This window comes from Otolemur garnettii, unplaced genomic scaffold, assembly GCF_000181295.1.
Source record: "Otolemur garnettii isolate 467f Iridium unplaced genomic scaffold, OtoGar3 scaffold00252, whole genome shotgun sequence".
Classification (NCBI taxonomy): Eukaryota; Metazoa; Chordata; class Mammalia; order Primates; family Galagidae; genus Otolemur; species Otolemur garnettii.
Window position 1 is genome coordinate 735,974 of NW_003852647.1, and position 24,189 is coordinate 760,162.

Below are 24,189 nucleotides of genomic sequence, written 5' to 3' on the forward strand. Positions count from 1 at the left end.
CATGGCATTTTATTGGTTATTGTGTTAAGACATTTATATTTTACACCTAGTAAATTTCACATGTACCCTTGTAAGATGCACCATAGATGTGGTCCCATCAATTACTCTCCCTCCACCCATCCTCCCCCCTTCCCTCCCCTCCCTCTCCCCTTTTCCCTTCTTCTTGGGCTATAATTGGGTTATAGCTTTCATAAGAAAGCTACAAATTTGTTTCATACACTACCATTTATTTTTTAAAGAAAAAAAGGAAAAATAAAACATACATATAGTGGCTCAGTGCTTGTGGCTCAAGCCGCTAAGGCGCCAGCCACATACACCTGAGTTGGTGGGTTTGAATCCAGCTGGGGACCGCCAAACAACAATGATGGCTGCAACCAAAAAAATAGCCGGGCATTGTGGCGGGCTCCTATACTCTCGGCTACTTGTGAGTCGGAGGCAGGAGAATTGCTTGAGCCTAGGAATTGAAGGTTGCTGTGAGATGTGATTTCATGGCACTCTACCAGGGTGATGGCTTGAGGCTCTGTCTCAAAAACAAAACAAAGCAAAATAAAACATATATGTAGCTATCTATTTTGTTTATTTCCAGTACCTCTGGAAGCATGGAGAAGATACTGGTATCATTGGTTATCAATGGAGAGGAGGAAGTGGATGTCTGGGGAGAGGCAGGGGGAAAGGAGGTTTTTCTCTACTCTTTTGGACCTCTTTAAAAATATATATTTAAAAATAAAATAAATCCACACACAAAAAAAGATTCATAGCAGCATTTTTTATAACAGTTAAAAGTAGAAACAACCCAAATATCCATTAAGCAATGAGTGAGTACTATGTGGTGTGTCCATCTATACAATGGAATATTTATTCAGCCATTAAGAGGAATGAAGTTGCTAATGCACGTTATAACATGGATGGACCTTGGAAACTTAATTCCATGTGAAAGAGACCAGACACAGAAGTCTGCATGTTATATGATTTCATTGCCAGAAGAGAGAAGTAGATCAGTAGTTTGCAGGGGCTGAGAGATGGGGAATAATGAAGAGCTTTCTTTTGGGTTGATGAAAATGTTCCGGGTACAGCGGCTCACACCTGTGATCCTAGCACTCTGGGAGGCTAAGGTGGGTGGATTGCCCGAGCTCACCGTTCAAAACCAGCCTGAGCCAGAGTGAGACCTCGTCTCTAAAAAAAAAGTAGCTGGGTATTGTGGCAAATGCTTGTAGTCCCAGCTACTTGGGAGGCTGAGGCAAGAGAATTGCTTGAGCCCACAAGTTTGAGTTTGCTGTGAGCTATGCTTTCATGGCACTCTACTGAGACTGACAAAGTGAGACTCTGTCTCAAAAAAAATGTTCTGGATTTGGATAGTGGTGTTAGTTGTACAACCTTATGAATAATACTAAAAACCACTGAATTGTACACCTTAAAATGGTGACTTTTACAGTGTGTAAATTATATCTCAATAAATAAAATTAAAAACAACTTGGCATATAGATGGATACTGTCAACACTAAAGTAATCACTAAAATAACACAAAAGATGTTTATAAACCAATAAGAGATAAAATAGAGTCATTACAAATACTGTCAGTCCAAAAGATGATAGACTGAAGCTCACATCAATAATTACATTAATTGTATATGGACTCCTGTCAAAAATAAAAAAATGAAAACAACTTGGTGAAGTCATGAATATGGAAACTTTAAGCATCACTGTGAACATATAAAATCATGAACAGCTTAAGTTTCCACCTGAGAAATATTTCCATTCTAAAATATTTTACATACTATCACTGATAATTCTGGAGGACTTTATCTTCGATGATCTATCAATGATCATTTCATTTTATAAGGGAATGTTGTTAACCCAGATGAAGCCCCAATTGATAGAATTTTAGGTAAAATAACTAGAGAATTTTTGGTGATACGGGATTATAGTATTGTGGCTATAGGTCATGCCCAAGTCCTACCACTAGGAGAGAGGGCTCAGAGAATCTTTTGGACCAGTGTGCCTTTTTTCTCCTCAAAGCTGATCCCAGACCTATCCCTTCCACTGTGCTGCCTCCATAAGCCAGTGAGCTGAGTCACAGGTTTTGAAGACAGCTTCCTGATAGGAGGGTATTAGCTTTGGGGCTCTAGAGTGAGATCTGTGAATCTTAACAGTATAGCTTCTTGTCCCTTCATCACTAACTATTCACAGATGGTTGCACATTACAGGTTGTCCAGCAAGACACTTGTCATCATAGCATCTGGCCTGTCCAAAGATTGGTTGACTATTGTCTTCTGACAATCTTTCCAACTTCAGCTGCTTCATCTTGGGGTGGGTATGGGGGATTGACTACAATGATATCTTTGGTCAAGAATAGGGTAGATGGTATGTGTTTTGGTGCCACACTTGGGACTTTAGGCATTGCTGTACTCACCCAAGCTATGTCAACACAAACAACCTTATCTCACCTGAGCTGCTGAGTCCCTCCTTCCTTTAAGTGGCCTGACAAGACAGGGTCTTTCAGATCCACATCCTTGGTGTTTATTCAGAATTAACTCACATAATATAAAACTAATCTGGATTCTGAGTGGAGCTTCGTGATGGATATAGATAGCCTCTTTGTTGGCAATTTTAGGCCAACTTAAGCTCAAAGATTTGAATTGAGGGTGATCTGCCTTATTGATTAGTGCTTATAAGCAAACTCTCAGCTCTGTTAGGAAATCTATTAACTCTAGCCAGGAAAGGTCTGATCATCCACTGAGCTAACTGGGTGAGTGCTAGGAAGAATATAGGGAAGACCTTTCTTTACCCTAAGACTGAGAAGGTGACCTATGCCTATTGGATCTTTCACTAAAGGATCAAAAGAGCTGAACTGCTTCTTCCTAAGCTTCCATCATCTGTTCATAAACCTTCCTTGCCCATGTCAAATATACCTAGCTCTTTCCCCTGGGCTGTGCTGCTGTCAGAGGCCAGTTCCTGAGTTCTAAGACTTTGGCATTTTCTCTCTGTTGCTCCAGTCATTCTCAGGCCCATGTTCCTTATAGGTGGGCTGTTGGCCAAGATCCTGAGCTCTTATCTCTTTACCACATATCTGCTGTGAACTGGTAAACTTGAAGATAAATTGTACTTGCAGGAATCTGCTGCTTGAGTCAGCCACATTTTTAGAGGGTAGTTGAATAAACAATACATAGTGCTCACTGTGTGCCTGTCACTGTTCTAAATGTTACAAATATTTACTATTATACTTTATCACAATGACCCTATTGCATAGGTACTCTTGTTATCCCCGTTTTACAGATGAGCAGATTGAGCCACAGAGAAGTGAAGTGACACTTGCCTGTGTCATACAGCCAGTAAGTGGGAGAGGCGGGATTCTAATCCAGATATTCTGGCTCCAGAGTCCATGTTCGTAGCCATGTCTATATTCTCTTGAAAGTTTATAAAATAGATATACTGCCACCTGTGGCTCAAGGAGTAGGGCACCAGCCACATATACCAGAGGTGGCAGTTTCAAACCTGGCCCCAGCCAAAAACTGCAAAAAATAAAATAAATAAAAATAAAATAGATACACCCATATTAAACTCAGGACAAATTTCACATTATTTGTCTTCGAACTAATGATGCTAATTGTTCAGTGACTCTCATATATAATTAAGCCTTGACTTTTTTCATAGAAGCCTTCAAAAATAGTCAGGGTCCATTTTAAACCATTCTATCCAGATTTCATTGAATGTGGTAGAATAATCACTCTTGTCCTGTATCTTAGACAATCTGGTCTTACTTACGTATTTACACTAGGGGCATACTTCAGCTGTTTGTTCTCTTTAATTATTACACTTCTTGAAAATTAGCAGGAAGGACTGGGCTTTGAGGTGGGTATGATGAGATCTTTCTAAGTGTGTGTCCTTTGGTGGCTTCTGCTTTTCTACCTACAGACTCCGTGCATTCTACTAGCTGGACTTTGTGATCCTGTCATTCTGTTCTTTTTTGTGCACTTGCTGTCTGGCCTGGTGAACATACTGCTTGACTTAAAGAGCTTTGAAGTCACTCACTCTTGTTCCTTAAGTGTCAGCTGTTTTAGGTAGACTCTGCTTCCCATCCAACTTAGTCCTTATCTCTCTCAACTCTGTATCAACCACAGCTTCCAAAGTTTTCTCAGCCATGGCTTATGGTTTCTTTGACTAGACTTTTGTTGTAGCATGAGAAAATCTACAAAGTGTTTTATCTACAAGTTACATAACTGTTCCTTGATTTTAGGGGCTGTGACCCAAGTTAGCCTTGATGACTATCAAAATCGAGGAACCAGGCCGGGTGTGGTGGCTCACGCCTGTAATCCTAGCACTCTGGGAGGCTGAAGCAGGCAAATGGCCTGAGCTCACCAGTTTGAGACCAGCCTGAGCCAGAGCAAGGCCTTGTCCCTAAAAAAGTAGCCAGGTGTTGTGGCAGGTGGGTGTAGTCCCAGCTACTTTGGAGGCTGAGGCTTGGGCAAGGCTTAAGCCCAAGAGTTTGAGATTGCTGTGAACTGTGTGTAAGATGTGGCACTCTATCAAGGGTGACAAAGTGAGACTCTTGTCTCCCCCCCCCAAAAAAATTAGGCTCTGCGCCCGTAGCTTAGCAGTTAGGGTGCTGGCCACATGCACCTGGGCTTGGTGGGTTAGAACCTGGCCCCAGCCTGCTAAACAAACAAACTAAAAAAGAAAATAGCTGGGCATTGTGGCAGGTGGCTGTAGTCCCAGGTACAAGGGAGGCTGAGGCAAGAGAATCACTTGAGCCCAAGAGTTTGAGTTTGCTGTGAGCTGTGATGCCATGACACTCTACTGAGGGTGACAAAATAAGACTCTATCTCAAAAAAAAAAAAAACCCTTAAAAATCAAAATTGTACATTGTCACAATTAAAGATCCCTTGCTGTAAATAGCTTGATACAGTGCAAGAAACAGTGTCTTGGGAGTCCGGACACCTATATTCTAGACCTGGAGCCACTGTTAATTCAGGAAATCAAGTTATCTCTCCATGTCTGGACCTCACCCATCTATATTTCAGGTGGTTTGGGCTAGATAGTATCTAAGACCACATCCAACTCTATCATTATGCAGTCTTCACGAAGATGGGAACATGTACAGATCTGACCCATTTTATCTTTAGGTCCTCTAAACCTCTCCAACTTTTGGGGGTGCCTAGGATCTGTCTTCACCATGTACAGATCAACAAACAGGGATGACAAATTACTGTTTATGGCAGTAATTTAATGGCAGACCACACACCAATAACATCACTCTGGTCCTGCCACTTGGTTTTCAAAAAATAGTGCCTGTCCTGGAACAACAGAAGCACTCTTTCCATAGAAAGTTACTCATGTTTGCTCTCTGAGACATGAATCACTGTGGCCCCCACTTTCCTCTGTCCGATTGTAAGTACTCCTGTGTGCAATCCAGATTGAGATGCTGCATGGGCTGACAAATAACGGACCTCAAGGAAACTTGGCAGAGGGAGGCCAAGTGAGGTTTCACTTTTATGTACTTTCAGTCATCAGGAAACCTGCATTGCCCCTGCTATCAAAATAGTCAGCTCTCTTGCCTAACAAAATATAGACTTCCTGAGTGACATATAGGTCACTGCTTGGTCTCTTTTCTCATATCATGCTCATATTCTCATTGCCATGCACCATATTAAGTGTAGATAATCTACTGACCAAACCACACAGAACCACTCATGAGTCTTTTCAACTTTGACCTTGAATTCTATGGTTATCCCCTGTTTGGGGTTTGAAAATACCAATGCATAATAAAGTAATGTATTAATTATAGTTCTTTGGTAAATGAAGATGGGTTACATACTATTAGTCTTGATGTTTCACACTAGAAATCAGGCTCATGAAGTATTACGATAACATCTCTGATCAAGGCAGTTGAGTATTAATATTAAGAATAAAGATATATGGATAGAAGCTTATTTGATTTGCTCTTCTTTCCTGTTCTAGATATTAATCAGCTGGGTAAATCATAGAATACAGTCATGGAATGTTTAGCCTTCAAGCATCTATCAGTGGCTTGAATGTTCTTAACAGGTGGGCTTAGTGAATGCCAGGATTTAGTATGATTGAAAGGGTGTTTTGAGTCATGGCACATGGCAACGTGGAAATAAAACAGATATATCACAAGTGGGTGGTAGAAATAAACTGGAAGAGAATTTTAACATTCAAAATATGACAAAGATTTATTCCTATCAGCTTCTCAGTTTCATGAAACAGTCATTTTCTCTTGATCTAAGATTCCATATTTGTATTATACATATCCTTCTAAAATTCTTTCTGGTTCCTATTTCATTTCTTCTTTAACATTGCTGTTCATTTTCTCTTTTAAGTACCACTTCTATTTTTTAAAAAATCTGAAATCATCTTAGTGCCTTGTTCTGAAAGTCATTTGTTCAGTGTTGTCATGGCAGTGATTTTTGGTTGGAGGCTGATAAAAGTGTCTATAATAGTGATTTTCAACTGATATGCCATGAGAGGATCTTAGGTGTGCCATGAAAATTTTTAAACATCATTAAATTAGTTTCAAAATCAGTTCAAAGCAAGAGTGGGAGCTGTGGCTCATGCCTGTAATCCCAGCACTCTGGGAGGCTGAGGTGGGTGGAGGATTGCTTAAGCTTAGGAGTTCAAGACCACCCTGAACAAGAGCAAGACCCCATCTCTAAATACTAGCCAGGCGTCATGGCGGGCATCTGTAGTCTCAGCAAATTGGGAGGCTGAGACAAGAGGATCACTTGAGCCTAAGAGTTTGAGGTTGCTGTGGGCTATGACGCCATAGTACTCTACTGAGGGTGAGAAAGCAAGACTCTGTCTCAAAAACAAAACAAAACAAAAAGCAAAGAAGTTGAAAGCACAGAAGGTAAATTCTTTTTTTGCTCTTTTTTGATCAACATAATTTAAATGTGCCATGGAAGATAGGTTCAAGTGTGCGAGGTGATAAAAAATGTTGAAAAACACTGATCTCTGTAGGATGTGGTTGGGATAGTTCCTGCATCTTGTTAAGAATGTAGCAACACAGGAAGGGGCATACCTTGGGGACAGGAGACATTTAAAACTATTACTAATCATAGAACAACATTACCAAAATTAAATGACAGAGGCCATGACACATGCTTAAATTCTTAATCTCTCTGTGAATGTTACAAGGAAACCTTCTAAGCCCTGGTCAACTGTAAAATGAACAGGTCTTCAATAGAGTTTATTAGCATTTCAGGGTACATGGGTGTTTACAGGGTCTTCTATTTCATATATCTTATCTCATTTGTAATAGGTCTTCCTCTTTTCATAGCCACCCTTTCATTTGCTCTGAGATTCAGAGGCCCTTTGGGGAGACAGAATTTCAGTCTGCTTTCATTTGAACCTTATATGACCAAATCACCCCTCATTAGGTCTCTGGGGGTGCTCCCTTGTTTTATTAACAGCTATGCCATGAATTGTGACATTTAAGCAGTGACTTTGCAAAATTGGACTTGTCAGTAGGAAAAAGTACTCTTCCCACCTTAAAGATTGACAGGAACATGAGATGGCTGAAGCTGTACTGGCTTTTTTCTGGCAAGAGTACATAGGACAAGAAATACTCCAGAGAGCCCAACGTTGAATCACATCATATCATAGTGCATGACTAGATGCTTTAATCTTGCAGTTGGACTTACTCAGGAGGAATTGTTGGCAGAGGGACTAGTGGCCTGACAAAATTATATTGGGAAAAATCTTGCAGTGTATTAATTTAGTAGTAGTAGGCATAAGAAAAAGTGTAAAAAAAAATTAAGATGAAACTACTGATAACATCCACGAAGAATCCATTTCATGCCATTATTGGCCCCTTGCCTCTGGCCATGACTAATGGCCAGTAATTGTCTAAATGAGTTTTCAACCATTTTGCAATTTGTTCAGTAAAAGAAAAATACAGCAAAGAGAGAAGGATGACCACAAGTCAAGCTGTTGAACGAGGAACTCCTGAGACGTAGGCCAAGTGGGCCACTGAATTTCCTGTGTTTGACTCTTTGGTTGCACCACTTTGAACTTTTGAAGTTTGATCTTCTCAGTGCTATTTCTGAGGCAGGGAAGTTAGGATTAGGTTGCAGGGCCAGAATATCCCCAAATTAGATTTGTAGTCTTCTCATTCTCTCTCAATACTAGGACCCCATTTAAGAGGGGTTCATAATTGACATATCGGAAGAACCTCATTGTAAGGTCCAAAATAAAATGTCACTCTTCCCCAACCTTGATCTGCCTCCCAAATTTTCTGTTATTTTGCTTGTCACCTATAATCATAACCTTAGAGGGATTGTTGGCTCCTTCTACTCCTTTCCATCTAATCAATCCTTTCAGCCCTGTTCCACAGTGTCCCTTATTGCTTACATCTTATTTTGTCACTGTCTCTTATTCAGTCTTTTTTTTTTTTTGAGACAGAGTCTCAAAATGTGCCGTTGGTAGAGTGCCATGGCATCACAACTCATAGCAACCTCAAATTCTTGGGTTCAAGCAATCCTCTTGCCTCAGTTTTTCATTTTTAGTAGTGATGGGGTCTAACTCTTACATAGGCTGGTCTTGAACTCCTGAGCAATCCACCTGCCTCGGCCTTCCAGAGTACTAGGATTATAGGGGTGAGCCACTGTACCTGGCCTCATTCGCTCTTTTCTTACGTGTCATTTGAACAATGTGGCACCCTTCTGGGATAGCCCCCTACCTCCAGATGAAGATAGATCTCTTCCTCTGAGATCTACCCTTCTTGTCACTACTTGAATTGCTCTGATCTTCCCTTGTACCAATTGCAAAAAGGTTCTCTGTGCTCTGGTTTTCCTGCTTCTTGAGCAGGCCCTGTGTTCTTTTCATACCTCTGTTCACACTGTATGTTTTTCTTGGAATGCCCCCTTCCCTTTCTCTACATGCTAAAGTCCTAACCATTCTTCAGGGACCAGTTCAAATGCCATGACACCCATCAAGTCTTTTCTGATCCCTAAACCTGATGTGATCTCTCCCTGTGATAAATCCCACTTACAGCACTTTACATTTTACATCTCTATCGTAATGCCACACTCTGCCTTGCAAGGTAGTTAGTCATTTATGTGTTTGTCTTGATATACTTGAAAGTAAGGACTGTATTTTATTCCTGTGGCCAGAAAAACATCTTGCACACATAGTGGGACATCTATTTAATACATATTTGTCATATAAAATAAATGAATGGATGGAGTGGTGTTATATACAGGTAAACCCAGTGATAGGTTGCATTGCATCTATAGATAGTTGGAAAACTCTTCACAGTGTGGATAAACTCTAAAGTAAGTGTTTCTCTGAGGATTAAGTGCAAAAAAGGAAGGGAACTTAGTGAGCTAGTACTCACTGAAGAATTGTCCTGATTTTGATAAGAGTATGGGACTTAAAGATCTGAAGTGTGACTTTCAGGTACCAAAAAGAGCTGCTCACTAAACACTAAACTCTATCAACACTATAGAAAGGTGCTTGGTAAACAGTACAGTGATTATTAGGGATATTATTAAAGATCACACTGTTAATACTGAACATGATTGGCTCAGATGCCAGTGAAACCAAGGACTGCTCAGGCACCTGGTAAATAACTAACAGTGTTTCTGAACCACTGATCCAGGACAGGACAAAGTTACCAACTATTGTTACTGAGAAATTATTTTCCACATTGCACAGGGGTTTTTTGTAGGGGGGGGTTGTACAAAATCTAGTCTTTCGAGAATATCTGTAGTAGGGACAGAGCAGGCAGAGTTACCTGGTTGATATAAATGGTAGTTGGAATAAATGCTGTTCTAGGGCCAAATTCCCAGCTCACACTGGATTGTCATAGTTGACCAATTCATTGTGGTCAGAAGGTAATTTTCTTACCTTTGTATTTTCTCTTGTATTTCAGGCAAAATACATTCATGGTTATTAGTTAACTTCATGAGGCTACAAGCCTGTCCATATCCTGTTGTTGCTTCTCAAAATGATCAGACACCTAAAGGAACTACTATACTTGCTAGAAGAATACACCTGATGAATAGCTTGGAACTAGAATTTACTTTCTAAAGGAAAGCGTTTGGCACATTAAGCTTATTGTTCACAGCACTAAAAGAGGGACATTAAAATATGTATGGGCTCTCCCTAAAAGTATACCTTTCCAAAATCTCGATTTTGCATTCTGGAAGGGCAAGGTGGGTGAATTGCTTGAACTCATGAGTTTAAGACCAGCCAGAGCAAGAACTGAGACCTTTGTCTCTAAAATACAGCCAGACGTTATGGCAGGTGGAAGCTGAGGCAAGAGAATCGCTTGAGCCCAAGAGTTAGAGGTTTCTGTGAGCTCTGACAACCAGGGTGACAAAGTGAGGATGTGTTTCCATAAAAAGAAAAAAAATCTAAATTCTGGGTTCATGAAAGTTAATCATCTAATAAAAAAAAAATAAGAGCGTGGCCTCTAGATGAAAAGTTTATTGTAGGGATGTGGTATTGTTACTACTGGCCAATTTCCCTGTCATAATTTTATCAGGCTGGATAAGGCAGAGGATAGGAAGGCATATGGGGCAGGGCACAGTGTTACTTCCCATCTTTTTTCATGTTTGTGTTTGGTTTTGAGACAGTGTCTCACTTTACCACCCTGGGTAGAATGCCGTGGTATCACAGCTCACAGCCATCTTAAACTCTTGGGCTCAAGTGATCCTCTTGTCTAACCCTCCCAAGTAGCTGGGACTACAGGTGCCCACCACAATGCCCAGCTAGTTTTTCTATTTTTAGTACAGATAGGGGTCTCACTCTTGGTCAGGCTGGTCTTGAATTCTTTTTTTTTTTTTTAAATATGGAACGCTTCATGAATTTGCGTATCATCCTTGCGCAGGGGCCATGCTAATCTTCTCTGTATCGTTCCAATTTTAGTATATGTGCTGCCGAAGCGAGCACTGGTCTTGAATTCTTGAGCTCAGGAAATCCACCCTCTTCAGCCTCCTGGAGTGCTAGGATTATAGGTGTGAGCCACCATGCCTGACATCAGGTTTATTTTTTGACCCTAAATAATGTAATACATTGGCCTGGAATATCCTGGCTTTTATTGTTATATTATTTTCCAGCTAACCGGGAGTTAATGACAATTTCAGGTACCTTTTAGAATAACTTGGTCTTCAATGTTTAAAGAGTGTAAGACTTATGCAACTCATCCATTCTCTTATCCATGGAGCTTTTACTGCTTCCCTACCATATGCTATGGGAACATGAAGACAGTCAAACCACTGCCCTGGCCCTCAGCCTGATAGGGGAGGTGGACAAATAGGGCCAAAACCAGCGACACACACTGTTAAACAAGACAATGGCAATGAAGGTGTTAGTCCCGGGGCCTGAGGTCTGTCCCACAATGAAGGTTTGTTGCTCTCCTTGAAGTTTAGTAGCCAAAACCACTTTCAGAATTCTAGGTAGGACTATGTTTTAGAGGCTTGATTGACAGACACTTTTTACTTCTTTTAATTCTTCTTCTTCTTCTTCTTTTTTTTTTTGTAGAGACAGAGTCTCACTTTGTTGCCCTCAGTAGAGTGCCGTGGCATCACACGATTCTCTTGCCTCAGCCTCCTGAGTAGCTGAGGCTAAAGGCACCTGCCAGAATGCCTGGCTAGTTTTCTGTTGCAGTTTGGCTGGGGCTGGGTTTGAACCTGCCACCCTCGGTATATGGGGCTGGCACCATACCCATTGAGCCACAGGCGCCGCCCTTCTTTTAATTATTCTTTCCAAAGAAAGTTATCAAGAGCCTCCTGGGAGCTGGGCAGTCCTTGCCTTTGTAGAGTATGGGAGGGGGTGAGACAATAAGCAAGAGAAATCAGTGTGGTACCTACTGTTCTAGGTCCTGAGGACTGTGGGAAATAGCACATTGGGCAAGGGGGTAGGGAGGGTGTGTATGGGGGGACATGATTACAATTTGAGATAGGGGCTTGAGGTAAAGACTTGAAGGAGGTAGAGGAGTGATTTTGAGGGGCTGTGTGCCTTGCTGTACAGGGGATAGTAAGGAGGCTAGTGAGGCAGGAGTGGTGATGAAGCCAGAGAAGGAACATGGGAGGGGAATCTGCCGGGAGTTAGAGGCTTTTCCTAGTTTTCCCTCCTGATTCCCAGCCTCCAGTCATCTGAGGGTCTGTGGAACTTTTACATGTTCACTTGATGTCTTCATTTTCGTCGATACTTGTACATTTATTGTCCCTGATGGTAAAGAGAGATTTCACTTGGGGGACAAAGTATCCTCATTGTGTATGTCCTGGGGAAGTGTTCTGTCTGCTACAGAGGGGATGGGGTGGCTAGAGTTGCTCCTCTTTTCCATAGTGCTGATCTCTGGCAGGCACCAAGGAGGACATAGAGCTAAGCATCTATAATGCCCCTAATCTCCATATTCATATGATCTAATCCCACATAATTACACGGGTAACCTAAGTCTCAGAGTTACTTCTATCATTAACAGCACAAAAGTGAATTATTTATACGGCCAAGTGCAAGCTCTTGAGGCATATAAAGTAGATTAATAAGGTTGGCTCAGCGTTAAGCTATGCCAGGGCCGAGTCCAAATTTTATTCCGGTACGGGGATGACTTTCTATGTGGCCTCTCTGGCTCTGGAGCTAATTTGGATGCTGAGTAGCCCTGCAGGTATTTATATGTAGCGTTTGGTATTTTTACTGGGTCCTATTCTTCTCCCTTGGATCACCTAAAATGGTTAAGAATTTTCTAGTGGGATTAAGGTTGTGATCTCTGGGGAGGGGTGGGACATCTGCTCTCAGTTATTTTTGTGTTAGCTGCTTCCCCTTAAATGTATGTTCACAAATGAGCCACAGCCTTATCAGCTGGGTTAGAGGGAAGACTGGTTTTAGGCGCTGCTTCTGAACTTGGTCTCTGAGCCATGGCTTCCCGACACTCAGGTAAAAACTTCATGCTCTTTATCTTATACTGAGTACAGTTTTGTTAGGAGCAGTGAATCCATCATTGGATAAATGATGATTTTTGATCAGATGATTTTAGTCTTATCTGAATAGTAAATAAATTACAGCTTGTCTCTGTTTTGTCTTCGCCTTCTCATGCTTTTCCAAAGGCAAAATATTATTCTTACTCAAGTAAAATTAACAGTTTGAGTGACTTATTTTTAAAAGAAACATATGAACATATTACTATATTTTACATTTTCCAGGACATCTTATGGGACTATAAGAGATTGTTGTGAGGAAAGAAGGGAGTTTTGGTGGGAATTTGGGGGGTTTTGTAATTCTTTGTCTTGACAGTGCTTTCCTTGACTGTAAGGTATTTGGAAAAGGTAGATTGAAAATGAAGCTGGAAGGAAGAACAGTTGTGACTGAAAAGTCCATAATTACCACATCTTCCCTTTTCTGAACAAAGTTTTTAATCTTCCTACGGGAACAGTTATGAGCCTTTGGATTTGACAAGTATGTTGTTAACTGTTGATAGCAGAACAATTCCCTAAGACCATGAGAATTTTTCCTCTTGCTTTGTAACTTGATGTTAAGGAAGGCTTTTGGCTATAGGCACGAAATAGGGCTATAGCAGCTAATAGGGGCTGCTGACAGACAAAAGCCCAGTTCTATGAAGCCAAGAATATATCTGTGGTCCTGTTGCCATCTACCTAAGTAAAGGTTCCCTTGCTCAGAGCTGGTAAAGACAGATAGTTGAGTAGAAACCAGGTACTTTGTCCTGTCTAACATCTTTCCTATTAAGGAACAGAGTACTTGTGGCATGTTTTTGGAAAAAATTATTTTTGAAAACTTGTAGTTGCCTATGGATATTTATAAGCAAGGCAGATAGTAGAAATTTCTCTTTTTGGCATTTTAAAGCAAATATGCTGCAGTAGAATTCGCTACTTCAAGGAATTAATATGTAATGCCTTCCTTGTTCCAAAGCGTTCAAAAGCTGTCTGCTTGGGATTTTCCCCCCAACCCCCCAGGAGCCATTTTGCAAACATGGTACCACATGCCTGAGTTTGTAGCTGTCAGCCAGTGTATACATTGTCTGGGTGGAGGCAAACTAGTCAGCAGTACTAGTTGTCCTAATGGACCTTGAATACATGATAACTGGTAGAGTAACTCCCTATTTTATTTAGTAATTAAGTGACAGGGTAGGTAAATAAGTTTAAAAGGTGATGTATTTATAGCACATCCAACCTTGGGGTTTAAATTGTACCAAGTCCTTACATAATTCTTCCATATGTAAATCTGGAGGCTGTAACTGTGGTTAAATTAGACTGAGTATTTACACCTTCTTGGCAACTTTTTATACTAGGAAATAGTGTTTCGTATTGCATGAGGTTTATGGATCTATGAATGTATGAAAGCAGAGAAGAATAGGCCTGCGAAAGAGAGAGAAGTCCTCACAAAGAGAAAATCAGTGCTGCCCTTACAATCAGTGCTGGCCAGAATAGAGGCTCAGATAATTGGATCAGAATCCATTTTTAGTGACTGTCCGTATACTGAGAGCACAATTCATGGCCAAAAATGTATACCTTTTGACACTGTACTTTGTGACTTTTAGTCTGCAAAATTATATAGATTCAGCTTTTTGTTTTCACCCTTTGACCTTTCAAGTTGGGGACCAGGATAGGGTTGCAGAGGGAAGCAAGGTAACTTGTCACATACTATGGCTGTTAATTCCCTTTACTAGCTTCTGCCTGCTGGGTTCTACATCCCCTTCAGTCTTTTTGCAGGGAAAGGATGGAAAATGAGAGGGTAAGGTGAGAGGGGAGTGATCAAACTGGATTGGCTTTTTAAAATAACTGAAAAATGGTAGTCAGATGATTTGGTTGAGGGCGAAGCTGAATGTTTTGTACTTTTAATGACCACCAAATGGCTGCCTACTACTTCACCACAACTATAGAAGCTGAAAACACATGTTCTCTTGCCACTGGGTTGGAAGTACTTTTTTCCCATGTGAAAGACAGAATGTGCTGCACATAATATGTGTAATGTTAAGAAAAACTTTAAAGTGCATTAATGTACACAGTTACTATTCAATAAAAAAAAAAAAGAAAGAAAAACTTCAGATATACACAAAATGGCACAAGAATAGAACCTGGCCCTGTGGAAGTTCAGTGACATAAAACTTCTCATTTAATTGTCTATGGCCAACCCTCCTGACACCAGATAGAATCTAAAATGGTGTTACTTAGGGATTAGTAACCCAAAAGGGATTTATGTTTTTTCCTAAATGCAGCATACCAGTCAAATTGCTAATAATGTTGAATATTAGTTTATTTATTTATTTATTGCAGTTTTTGGCCAGGGCTGGGTTTGAACCCGCCACCTCTAGCATATGGGGCCGGCACCCTACTCCTTTGAGCCACAGGCACTGCCTGTTTTTTTTATTTTTTTAATTAAAATTTTTATTTTGTTTGGGCGGCGCCTGTGTCTCAGTGAGTAGAGCGCCGGCACCATATACTGAGGGTGGTGGGTTCAAACTGGGCCCTGGCGAAACTGCAACAAAAAATAGCCAGACGTTGTGGCAGGTACCTGTAGGCCCAGCTACTCAGGAGGCTGAAGCAAAAGAATCTCCTAAGCCCAGGAGTTGGAGGTTGCTGTGAGCTGTGTGACAGCACGGCACTCTACTGAGGGCGATAAAGTAAAACTCTGCCTCTACAAAAAAAAAAAAAAAGATTTTATTTCATTTATATCCATTACAACAAGTGCCACTTGAATGTACAAATTCTGAACAAAACATTAAAAAAGGAAAAATAAGTAATAAAAAATCATTTAAGTAGATTCTGTTTTTAAGGGGGAAAAACACTTTCTGATTCTTCTGAGAAATTCTATGAAAGACAACTTTTCAGCCATGACTCATAAAGTCCATCTCATTGCAGCCATTTAGGTATTTATTCCCAAGTGTCTGATGACACCTCCAGATGCATTAGTATGTCTGCTACACAAGTGTCTCATTCATCAGCTAAGGCTTCATTCTACTTGTTGAATCTTGGAGGAAAGCAGTATACCCTTTCTTTAGAAGCCAACATTTATCTGTGGAGTCACTAATGTACTGGTATATTGGACTTAGCAATTAACAGATCAGAAATACCCTGATACTTTATCCATTTGGGTTGCCGTTCATTGTTGACACTGTGTGTTAATAGCCACTCAGGGAAAGCACATATTTAAATGTGCCTAGTCCTCATATTCACTGTCTCCTTCAGTAGTCTTATTTTGAGCCATTTGAGCGTGAAGGAAAAAAATGAACACTACCAAGAAATATTTGAAAAAATACATGTGATAACATAAGCAAAGCTTATGAAATAGGAATTGAATCTTCTCTAATGAGAGGTTTATAGTAAAAAAAACAACTAAATTTTGCCATGCTATTTTGCTTGTATGTGTACATGATTCAAGTGAAAGCCAGAAGTTTTTATTGAGATACTCAGATTTATTTAGGCACGTCTTAGCATGTTGGATGTAGTTCAGGAATTTTCTGAAAGAATCTTGTTTGTTAAGTAAAGAATGATGTATCTTTTGAATCAGTCATAGAAAGAAAGTCAAGTTAGCATTTTAGAATAAATATCCAAAATTTGATCAAGGAGCCACACTTCTAACTGAATTTTAACTAAACTTGAAAGACTTCTTTGATTAAGTGCATTTTATAACAATGGTTTCTGTCTCCAAAAATCAGGGGATGGCTCACATGACCCTGAAGTGTGGGTTAGACTTCAGCACCTTATGGTCATGGAGATGATTTTTAAAATCAGGAAATAGCATTTTGTATTTCATCAGGTTCATAGGCCAGGAAAGCAGAGAATAGTTCTATAAATGGAAGAGAAGTCCTCACAGAAAGAAAATCAATGTTGTCCTGAAATGGGCTTTGTATGGCCAAAATAGAGACTCAGATAATTGGATCCAAATTAAAAAAGTGACCATCCATTACCTACCAAAGTTTTAGAAACTTAGTGGTAGGGACTTATGTGTCAACTCACAGGCATATACTAAGTGACTATGGTACACAAGGCCCTGGATTAAGCACCTGGAGCGCCTATATATTAGCAGAATTTTCTGTGATAGAAAAACCTCACTACGATGTACAGATGAGGGCTATAGTGAGACAAGATGTTAAAATTAGTCAAAGGGCTTCCCCCTGGATAAAGACGGACAGTGAAGGAAAAAGCATTGTAATTATATATAGCAAATATTTTGTTTAATGATGGATGACACACCATTTCCCAGATAACAGCAATAGGTCAGAGCAAACATATCTGGAAGTTTTGAAAGTTAAAAGACTTCACATTTCATGTACTTGGGAATAACTAATGGGATAAGAAAACTTTGGCCTGAAAGAGAGCCCCCAAGGAAGTAAAATGCCATCTTCAGTTTTCTCTATTCTCTCTTCATTTCTAACAAAGAAAAAGAAAGTACAATCTTTTTTCTCCTCAAGAAGTACAAGCTCAGATGTGTGTGGAGCCCACAACTCTAGATATTTGCATATATGGTCTCAGCATTGTTATTTATAGGCTGGTTTCTTTTAAAGACAGTGATAATAAAATGTTTTGGTCTTGTACACATTATTGCCTATTTTATGCAGAGTTGTGGTATGGTCACTGTCTCTACAGTAAGACTGTATTATTCCAACTTCTTCCTAAGCACACTGTGTGAGGGTTTGAAATAGTTTTGTGCTAAATAATCATAAACTTACGGTGGTGCCCATAGCTCAGTCAGCAGGGCGCCAGCCACATACACCTAGGGTGGCAGGTTTGAACCTGGCCCTGGCCTGTTAAGCAACAATGACAACTGCAACCAAAAAATAACTGGGTGTTGTTGTGGGTGCCTGTAGTCCCAGCTACTTGGGAACCTGAGGCAAGAGAATCGCTTAAGCCCAAGAGTTGAAGGTTGTTCTGAGTTGTGATGCCACGGCACTCTACCGAGGGCCACAACTTGAGACTCTTTCTCAAAAAAAAAAAAAAAAAAAAATTATATAAAGTTAGAAAAACATGAGGTGAGCTAATTCAGGTTGCCCAAAGTTCCATTTAATTTACTCAAAAAAAGTGCTAAAGTTCGTTAATGCGACATAGACATTGTTAACATACTTTATTTCTAGCCTTTTTACTTATTAAGCAATAAAACCAACACTCTGAGAAATGCCTATTTTATCTTGACTAGTAAGTGTTTTCACAAATGTAAAAAAGAGCCAAGTCAACTTTTGAAATCCACTCTGAAAAGAATATGTCCTTTAAACTCTATCTAGATTCAGACTCTGGGTTTAAGTATACAGTGGTGGGGAATATAAGGTGACCCTGGTGTTTTCTTAAATACAGAATGGAAGAGTAATGTCACCTAAAGCTAGGACTCAAAAATACCAAGAGATGAGATTCTTCTTATTGGTATTTGGGGTTGATGCGTTTAATTTGCCTTTTGCTTAGTTTAAGGCCTTGTATTATATGAATGTTATAGTAGTGAAGGGCTTCACTGAATGACAGTTTGAATACACTTTGGTACTTCCATGTCGATTAGTTAGCCATGGATTATTTGATCATCTGGATGCCTAGAAACCTTCAGTGAGTTGTGTTCTAGAACTATGAAAGTAACCAATCAGGAGCTCTCCTTGGCTTTATAAAGCGTGTGGTTTCGAAGTGGGACAGCCTCAGCACATAAGATCTGTCAGGTACTGTGAACTGTAATGCAGTTTTCCTTCTCTCCAAAACCTCTAAATACCTCTAACTGGAATAATTCATTGTGTTTTCTAGTGTTTTATCTTTTGTATGACACTATATTTTTACCATTAAGCTGGGACTCAAATACCAAGAAGTGAGACTCCTTTTTTAGGTGGGACTCTGTATAGTACTTGAATATAAAATGAAATATAAAATATAAAATGATATAAATATCTCTAAATAATATAAATATATATTTTATAAAATATAAAAGAATATAAAAATATTTGATATCCATCTCTGCTTTGAAAGACAGTAAAAGCGAGTGACACTGAAATAAATAGGTTCAGAGTTGTGTACTAAATAGATTTTAAAATATGGTCCAGGAAGATAGTCTCTGAAGGGCTAACCCAGCCGTGGTTACTAGCCACGTAGAAAGCCAGTGCTGTCTAATCTTACAAATTGTCTTTTCTTACCAAATGGTTTTTCACATCCACTAATAATTTAATTTCCTAGAACTTATTGTTCCTAAAGATTTATTTGGTTTTTTAAACTCAGTTGTTAATGAGAAAGCAAATGTTTGTTGAGAGCAGCAATCTCAATATGGCAAAAGTAAGACAAAAGGATTTTATCTGACATGGAAAAGACCAGTAAGAATGGATTAAGGAGAGTGATTTTCCACATGCTGTCGCTGTGACAGTTCTTAGGTCAGTAGACAGGGAGGTTTGATGGCAGTTTAAAAGCTGCCTTACATAAATAGCATGTAGTTGAAGGAGGTAGGCCATGAATTCATTGAGTATCTGTTTTGTTTGCTTCTAATGCAGTTACATAAGGGAACATTCTAGCTTGCTTTGTAGGGAAAAGTGCAAGAAGCATTCTCTGGTTTGGGTAAGTCTCTTAACTGTGATACAAATGTCCCAAGTAACTGTCTTTGCACAAGAATGGACTCATTTACTTCACTTGCCAACTCTGGAGATGAGAGAGTTCTGGGTGTGTGTCAATAGGAGGCAGAAGGCACTGTGGCCTGTTCAGTGGCCTGATGTCCTCTTTTTGGAGGCTGGCTTCAGACACTGCTGAGGTTCTGAGTGAGAGTTCAACAGCCTTTGGCCTGGCAGGTTCTGAGACACAGGGTGTGGTTTCCTTAGCTCACTCTATTTGGTTGCCTATGGCAACAGGATCCAAACAACTTGTGCATGTGTTTGTATATAAAAAAAAACAACCCTGGGAATGGAACCCAAAGTCGGAGTTTGGGCTGTTCAGTGAGTAGAAGAGCTGTGGTGAGTACCGGGCAACCGCTCCTTTCTTTTCCCTCATTCTTTTTCCTTAAATTAGACTCTGGATGTTTGCTAGCACAAGAACCATATTTGTGGATAGTTTGAAAAAAGCCTCAATTCTTGTGTTTCCTGCACAGATGAAACAATTGCTGTCTATTTACCCGTGTAAATTTCTCTTTTGGGGGAGAGGAACAAATTAGCATATGATTAAACAAGTTGAGAGCTAATAGGAACTCACATTTGGTACCCTTTTGGTGGAATGTCAAGATTCTGTATGAATTGAGTTGGCAGAGAGGGCCTCAGACTGCCTGAGCAATGTTTAGATTACAGGCGTTGTCTGGAGCCACAGCCCAGATGGGGCCGGGAGGGAATAGGATTGTTCCTAAGAAAGGAATGGAATGGATTCTTGGAATAATGAGATTAGTACTTTTTTTTTTTTTTTGAGACAGAGTCTCATTATGTTGCCGTCAGTAGAGTGCCATGGAGTCACAGCTCACAGTAACCTTAAACTCTTGGGCTTAAGCAATTCTCTTGCCTCAGCCTCCCAAGTAGCTAGGCGCCTGCCACAACACCCATCTATTTTTTTGTTGTAATTGTCATTGTTTGGCAGGCCTAGGCTGGGTTCGAACCCACTAGCTCTGGTGTATGTGGCTGGTGCTCTAGCCACTGTGCTACAGGTACCAAGCCAGAGATTAGTACTTTTTAAGTCATTTTTTCCTAGATTATACTTCAAAATTGCAATTTTTTAAATAGCAAATGTTCCAAATGGTAACTCTTCCGTGAATATATCAATCCTCAGTTACTTGACCCAGGAGGATTTGATTTTGGTCACAAAACCACACATCACTATGACACGTAATTCACGGTTGTGAAACTTCCCTATGCCAATGGAGACTGCCATTTTTAGAAATCTTCTGTTTATTGCTGAGACCTCCAAATCAGTAAACTGTCTTGGACAAGACTCTTTTGGATCTCTTTGGGGATTAAAAACTTTTCTGCCAGATTTCAAGTAAATATAAACATTTGAAACAAGTGCAGCTTGTGTACATACCTACTATGGTAGAGAGGGGGCTATTTTTGTTCAGATAATAGAATTTTATAGATAGGAGGTATGTGAGGCATTCATTGAATACTGTCTGCTCTAAAAAGTGACAGGAGCCAAAAGCTAGCAGGAGGGCTCTGGCTTTCAAGAAGCTGGGCGCCAACCTCCTTCCCCAGGCTGCCTGTGCTGCCCGGCCCTCCTCTGAGGAGCTGCAGCTGCAGATGGGTGCCTGCTTTCCCGCCACCCTTCTGAGCCTCTGCCCTGCGCTCTTCCTTTGTGTAAAACAATTCCTCTTTATTGCCTGTTCTATCACACCCCTTCACTCCTTCGGGTCACCACCTGTCTGATGACTCTAGCCACTGCAAGCCCTGATTCAGTTGTCTTCCTCCCTGTCCTTTGTAGTATATCTGAGCAGGGCTTTCTGTCATCTCTTCAGGGAGTCACTGCACTGACCATTGGCCTTCTGGCCCCATGGAGCACTTTCTTCTTAAGAGTCATGGTGAAGTATTTGTTGTCTTAGTGCCTGATGGCCAGCTGGGCTGAAGGGGAAGCTGCGCCCTGGTACCTGGACCTCTGAGGATTTTCTCAGCCACACGTAGCATTGCACAGGCGCCTTTAGGAGACACCATAGCAGGGCACATGGGCATTTCCAGTGCTCATTTGTTCTGCCTACTTGCCCCCACAGGTCCCTCCAGATACAAGGTGGGCACCATGGCTGAGAAGTTCAACTGCCACTACTGCCGGGAAGGCTTGCAGGGGAAGAAGTACGTGGAGAAGGATGGCCACCACTGCTGCGTGAAGTGCTTCGACAAGTTCTGTGCCAACACCTGTGCAGAATGCCGCAAGCCCATCAGTGCGGACTCCAAGGTACCAGCTTCCCCATGTGCCCATGGACAGGTTGGGCTTCAGAGTACAGTTTGCCTACAACTGGAACAGCAACAGCCCACCTTTATGATTTGCCCCCTCGCTATAGCCACCTTGAAGACATCTTTTCTACCTCCCAAGTCATAGTGTCCCTAGCTGTTTAGCGTGGACCTGGACTAGATGGGCGCAGAGAACGTTGCCAGCTCTTCTGGTGTGCTAGAAGTGTTTCAGGAATTTTGAGTATTTTATCCTCACCTCAGGGCCCTCCTTGTTACTCACAAGAACAATCACCTAGGGCACCCTCAGGTGTAAGGGACTGTGTCATTTTAGTAGTGAACCTGATGAAAGAGCTATTGCCACTGCCTCCCACAAATCCCATGCACCCTCACCATGGCCTGCCCTCTTCTGCTTGATTTCCAGGAAGTGCACTATAAGAACCGCTACTGGCATGACACCTGCTTCCGCTGTTCCAAGTGCCTTCAACCCTTGGCCAGTGAGACCTTTGTGGCCAAGGACAACAAGATCCTGTGCAACAAATGCACCACTCGAGAGGATTCTCCAAAGTGCAAGGGGTGCCTCAAGGCCATTGTGGCAGGTACTTCTCCCCCTACCCTGGGTGGCCAGGGAGGAGGCCCTGAGGGCAGATGGGCTTACATGTCACGGTGGGGCTAACGTTGCTGTGAGCTGCTTTTAGCATATATATGTACACATATACATACACGTATATATGCGTACACATATATGCTCGCACACACGCACACACTCGGAGACTAAAGAACACTGGCGACAACAGCCTGTGGCAAGAGAATGAAGTGAACAGTATGTAGCACTTTCTCATTTGGGAGTAGTAAGTGATCGAAGCATGCTTCTTCCTCATGGTGGAATTCTGGGCCAAGTAGTCCCTTACTGAATTTCTTAAGTGCACGCAGGGTATAGAGTTGGGAGGCTGGGGAATCAGGCATTGAAACCTAAAATAATAATGCTGGGGTCCCTACCTGTGACAGAATTCTGGTTTAGCGCAACCTCAAGTAGGATGTGGGTAGGTTAGTTGGAGGCATCAGGCCAGTAACTGGGGGGGCCTGCATCCCTTCACCTCCAGAAGGCTTAGGAGGGGAGCAAAGCAGATGCAGCCCCCTGCAGAGCCTATCAGTGGGGCTATCCAATGGCTTTCCCCTGCAGGAGATCAAAACGTGGAGTACAAGGGAACCATCTGGCACAAAGACTGCTTCATCTGCAGCAACTGCAAGCAAGTCATCGGGACTGGAAGCTTCTTCCCTAAAGGGGAGGACTTCTACTGCGTGACTTGCCATGAGACCAAGTTTGCCAAGCATTGCGTGAAGTGCAACAAGGTATGTTTTCCAGGGAGTTCTGTGTTGATTGTTGTTTCTAGAAGAGTTTGACAGTTTGCAGAGCACTTGCACACACACTATCCCATTCCATCCTCACGACAGCCCTGTGATGTGGGAATTATTATTCTCATTGTACAGATGAGGATACTAGGATTAGAAAGCAGTGCCGCGGCCGAGTCAGGCTGTTGGTGTGCGTGCTCCAGAGGCATGGGCGGCTTACTCTGTGCTCAGAGCTGGGCAGCCCTGGCTCTAGAGGCCTGCCTCTGCTACTTAGATGCTGTACAGCCTTGCAGAGGAGCTCGCCTTCTCTGAGCCTTGGTGTCTTCATCTGTAAAGTGGGGATAATAACAGCCCCTGCCTCCCATGGCTGTTGTGGAGATTAAATGAGATATTGTATACCAAAGCGCCCAGCACAGTGCCTGGCACATAGTAGGCATTCAACAAAATGGTTGTTGAATCTGAATCCGGTGCTACACTCCCTGGTCTAGGCCATCACATCTGGAGGAATCACTTACCAGGATCAGCCCTGGCATGCCGATTGCTTTGTGTGTGTTACCTGCTCTAAGAAGCTGGCTGGGCAGCGTTTCACCGCTGTGGAGGACCAGTATTACTGCGTGGATTGCTACAAGAACTTTGTGGCCAAGAAGTGTGCTGGATGCAAGAACCCCATCACTGGTAGGCTAAAGAGTCCTTGCTAAGTCTGCCAGGCTAGGTTTTGCGCATGGTAACCATCTCTCATTTTCCTGTCGTCGGTTTCATCCACAAAGGTCCCCAAAGAATGTCCTTTCTCTGCCATTGTGGTCCCAAAGGCCCCTCAAGCATTGGGATTTGCACCCCAGGCCAGGTTAGCCTTTGCAATACAGAACACTTCCTGACTACTGCTGACTAACAGTGCCGAGTTCATGAGCCTGAGACCCACAGCCACGCTGCCACTCCACAGGGGATTCTGGGAGAAGGGAGGGCGTGGGAGGGAAAGGGAGGAGGGTAGAAAGAAAGGGATGGGGGAGGGAGGGAGGCTGGAAATCGATAACCTGGGATCATAACACCCCCCACCTGAA

At 41.6% G+C, this 24,189-nt stretch overlaps 1 protein-coding gene and 1 non-coding gene across 4 annotated transcripts in view; one reads left to right on the forward strand and one right to left on the reverse strand.

Annotated features, from left to right (window-relative positions):
- The window catches only part of FHL1 (four and a half LIM domains 1), a 69,719-nt gene that overhangs the window by 43,205 nt on the left and 2,325 nt on the right, over nucleotides 1-24,189 (forward strand). For all 3 annotated transcript variants that reach the window (XM_023508510.1, XM_023508511.1, XM_023508509.1), the window contains 4 exons: nucleotides 21,604-21,785; nucleotides 22,203-22,377; nucleotides 22,962-23,131; nucleotides 23,620-23,806. In XM_023508510.1, the coding sequence (XP_023364278.1) occupies nucleotides 21,630-21,785; nucleotides 22,203-22,377; nucleotides 22,962-23,131; nucleotides 23,620-23,806 (688 nt within the window). In that variant the 5' untranslated portion in view covers nucleotides 21,604-21,629. Of the gene's footprint in view, nucleotides 1-21,603; nucleotides 21,786-22,202; nucleotides 22,378-22,961; nucleotides 23,132-23,619; nucleotides 23,807-24,189 lie in introns of those variants that run through there.
- Nucleotides 10,805-10,911, reverse strand: LOC111722440. Its single transcript, XR_002771239.1, has one exon. It is a non-coding gene; the product is annotated as a U6 spliceosomal RNA (small nuclear RNA).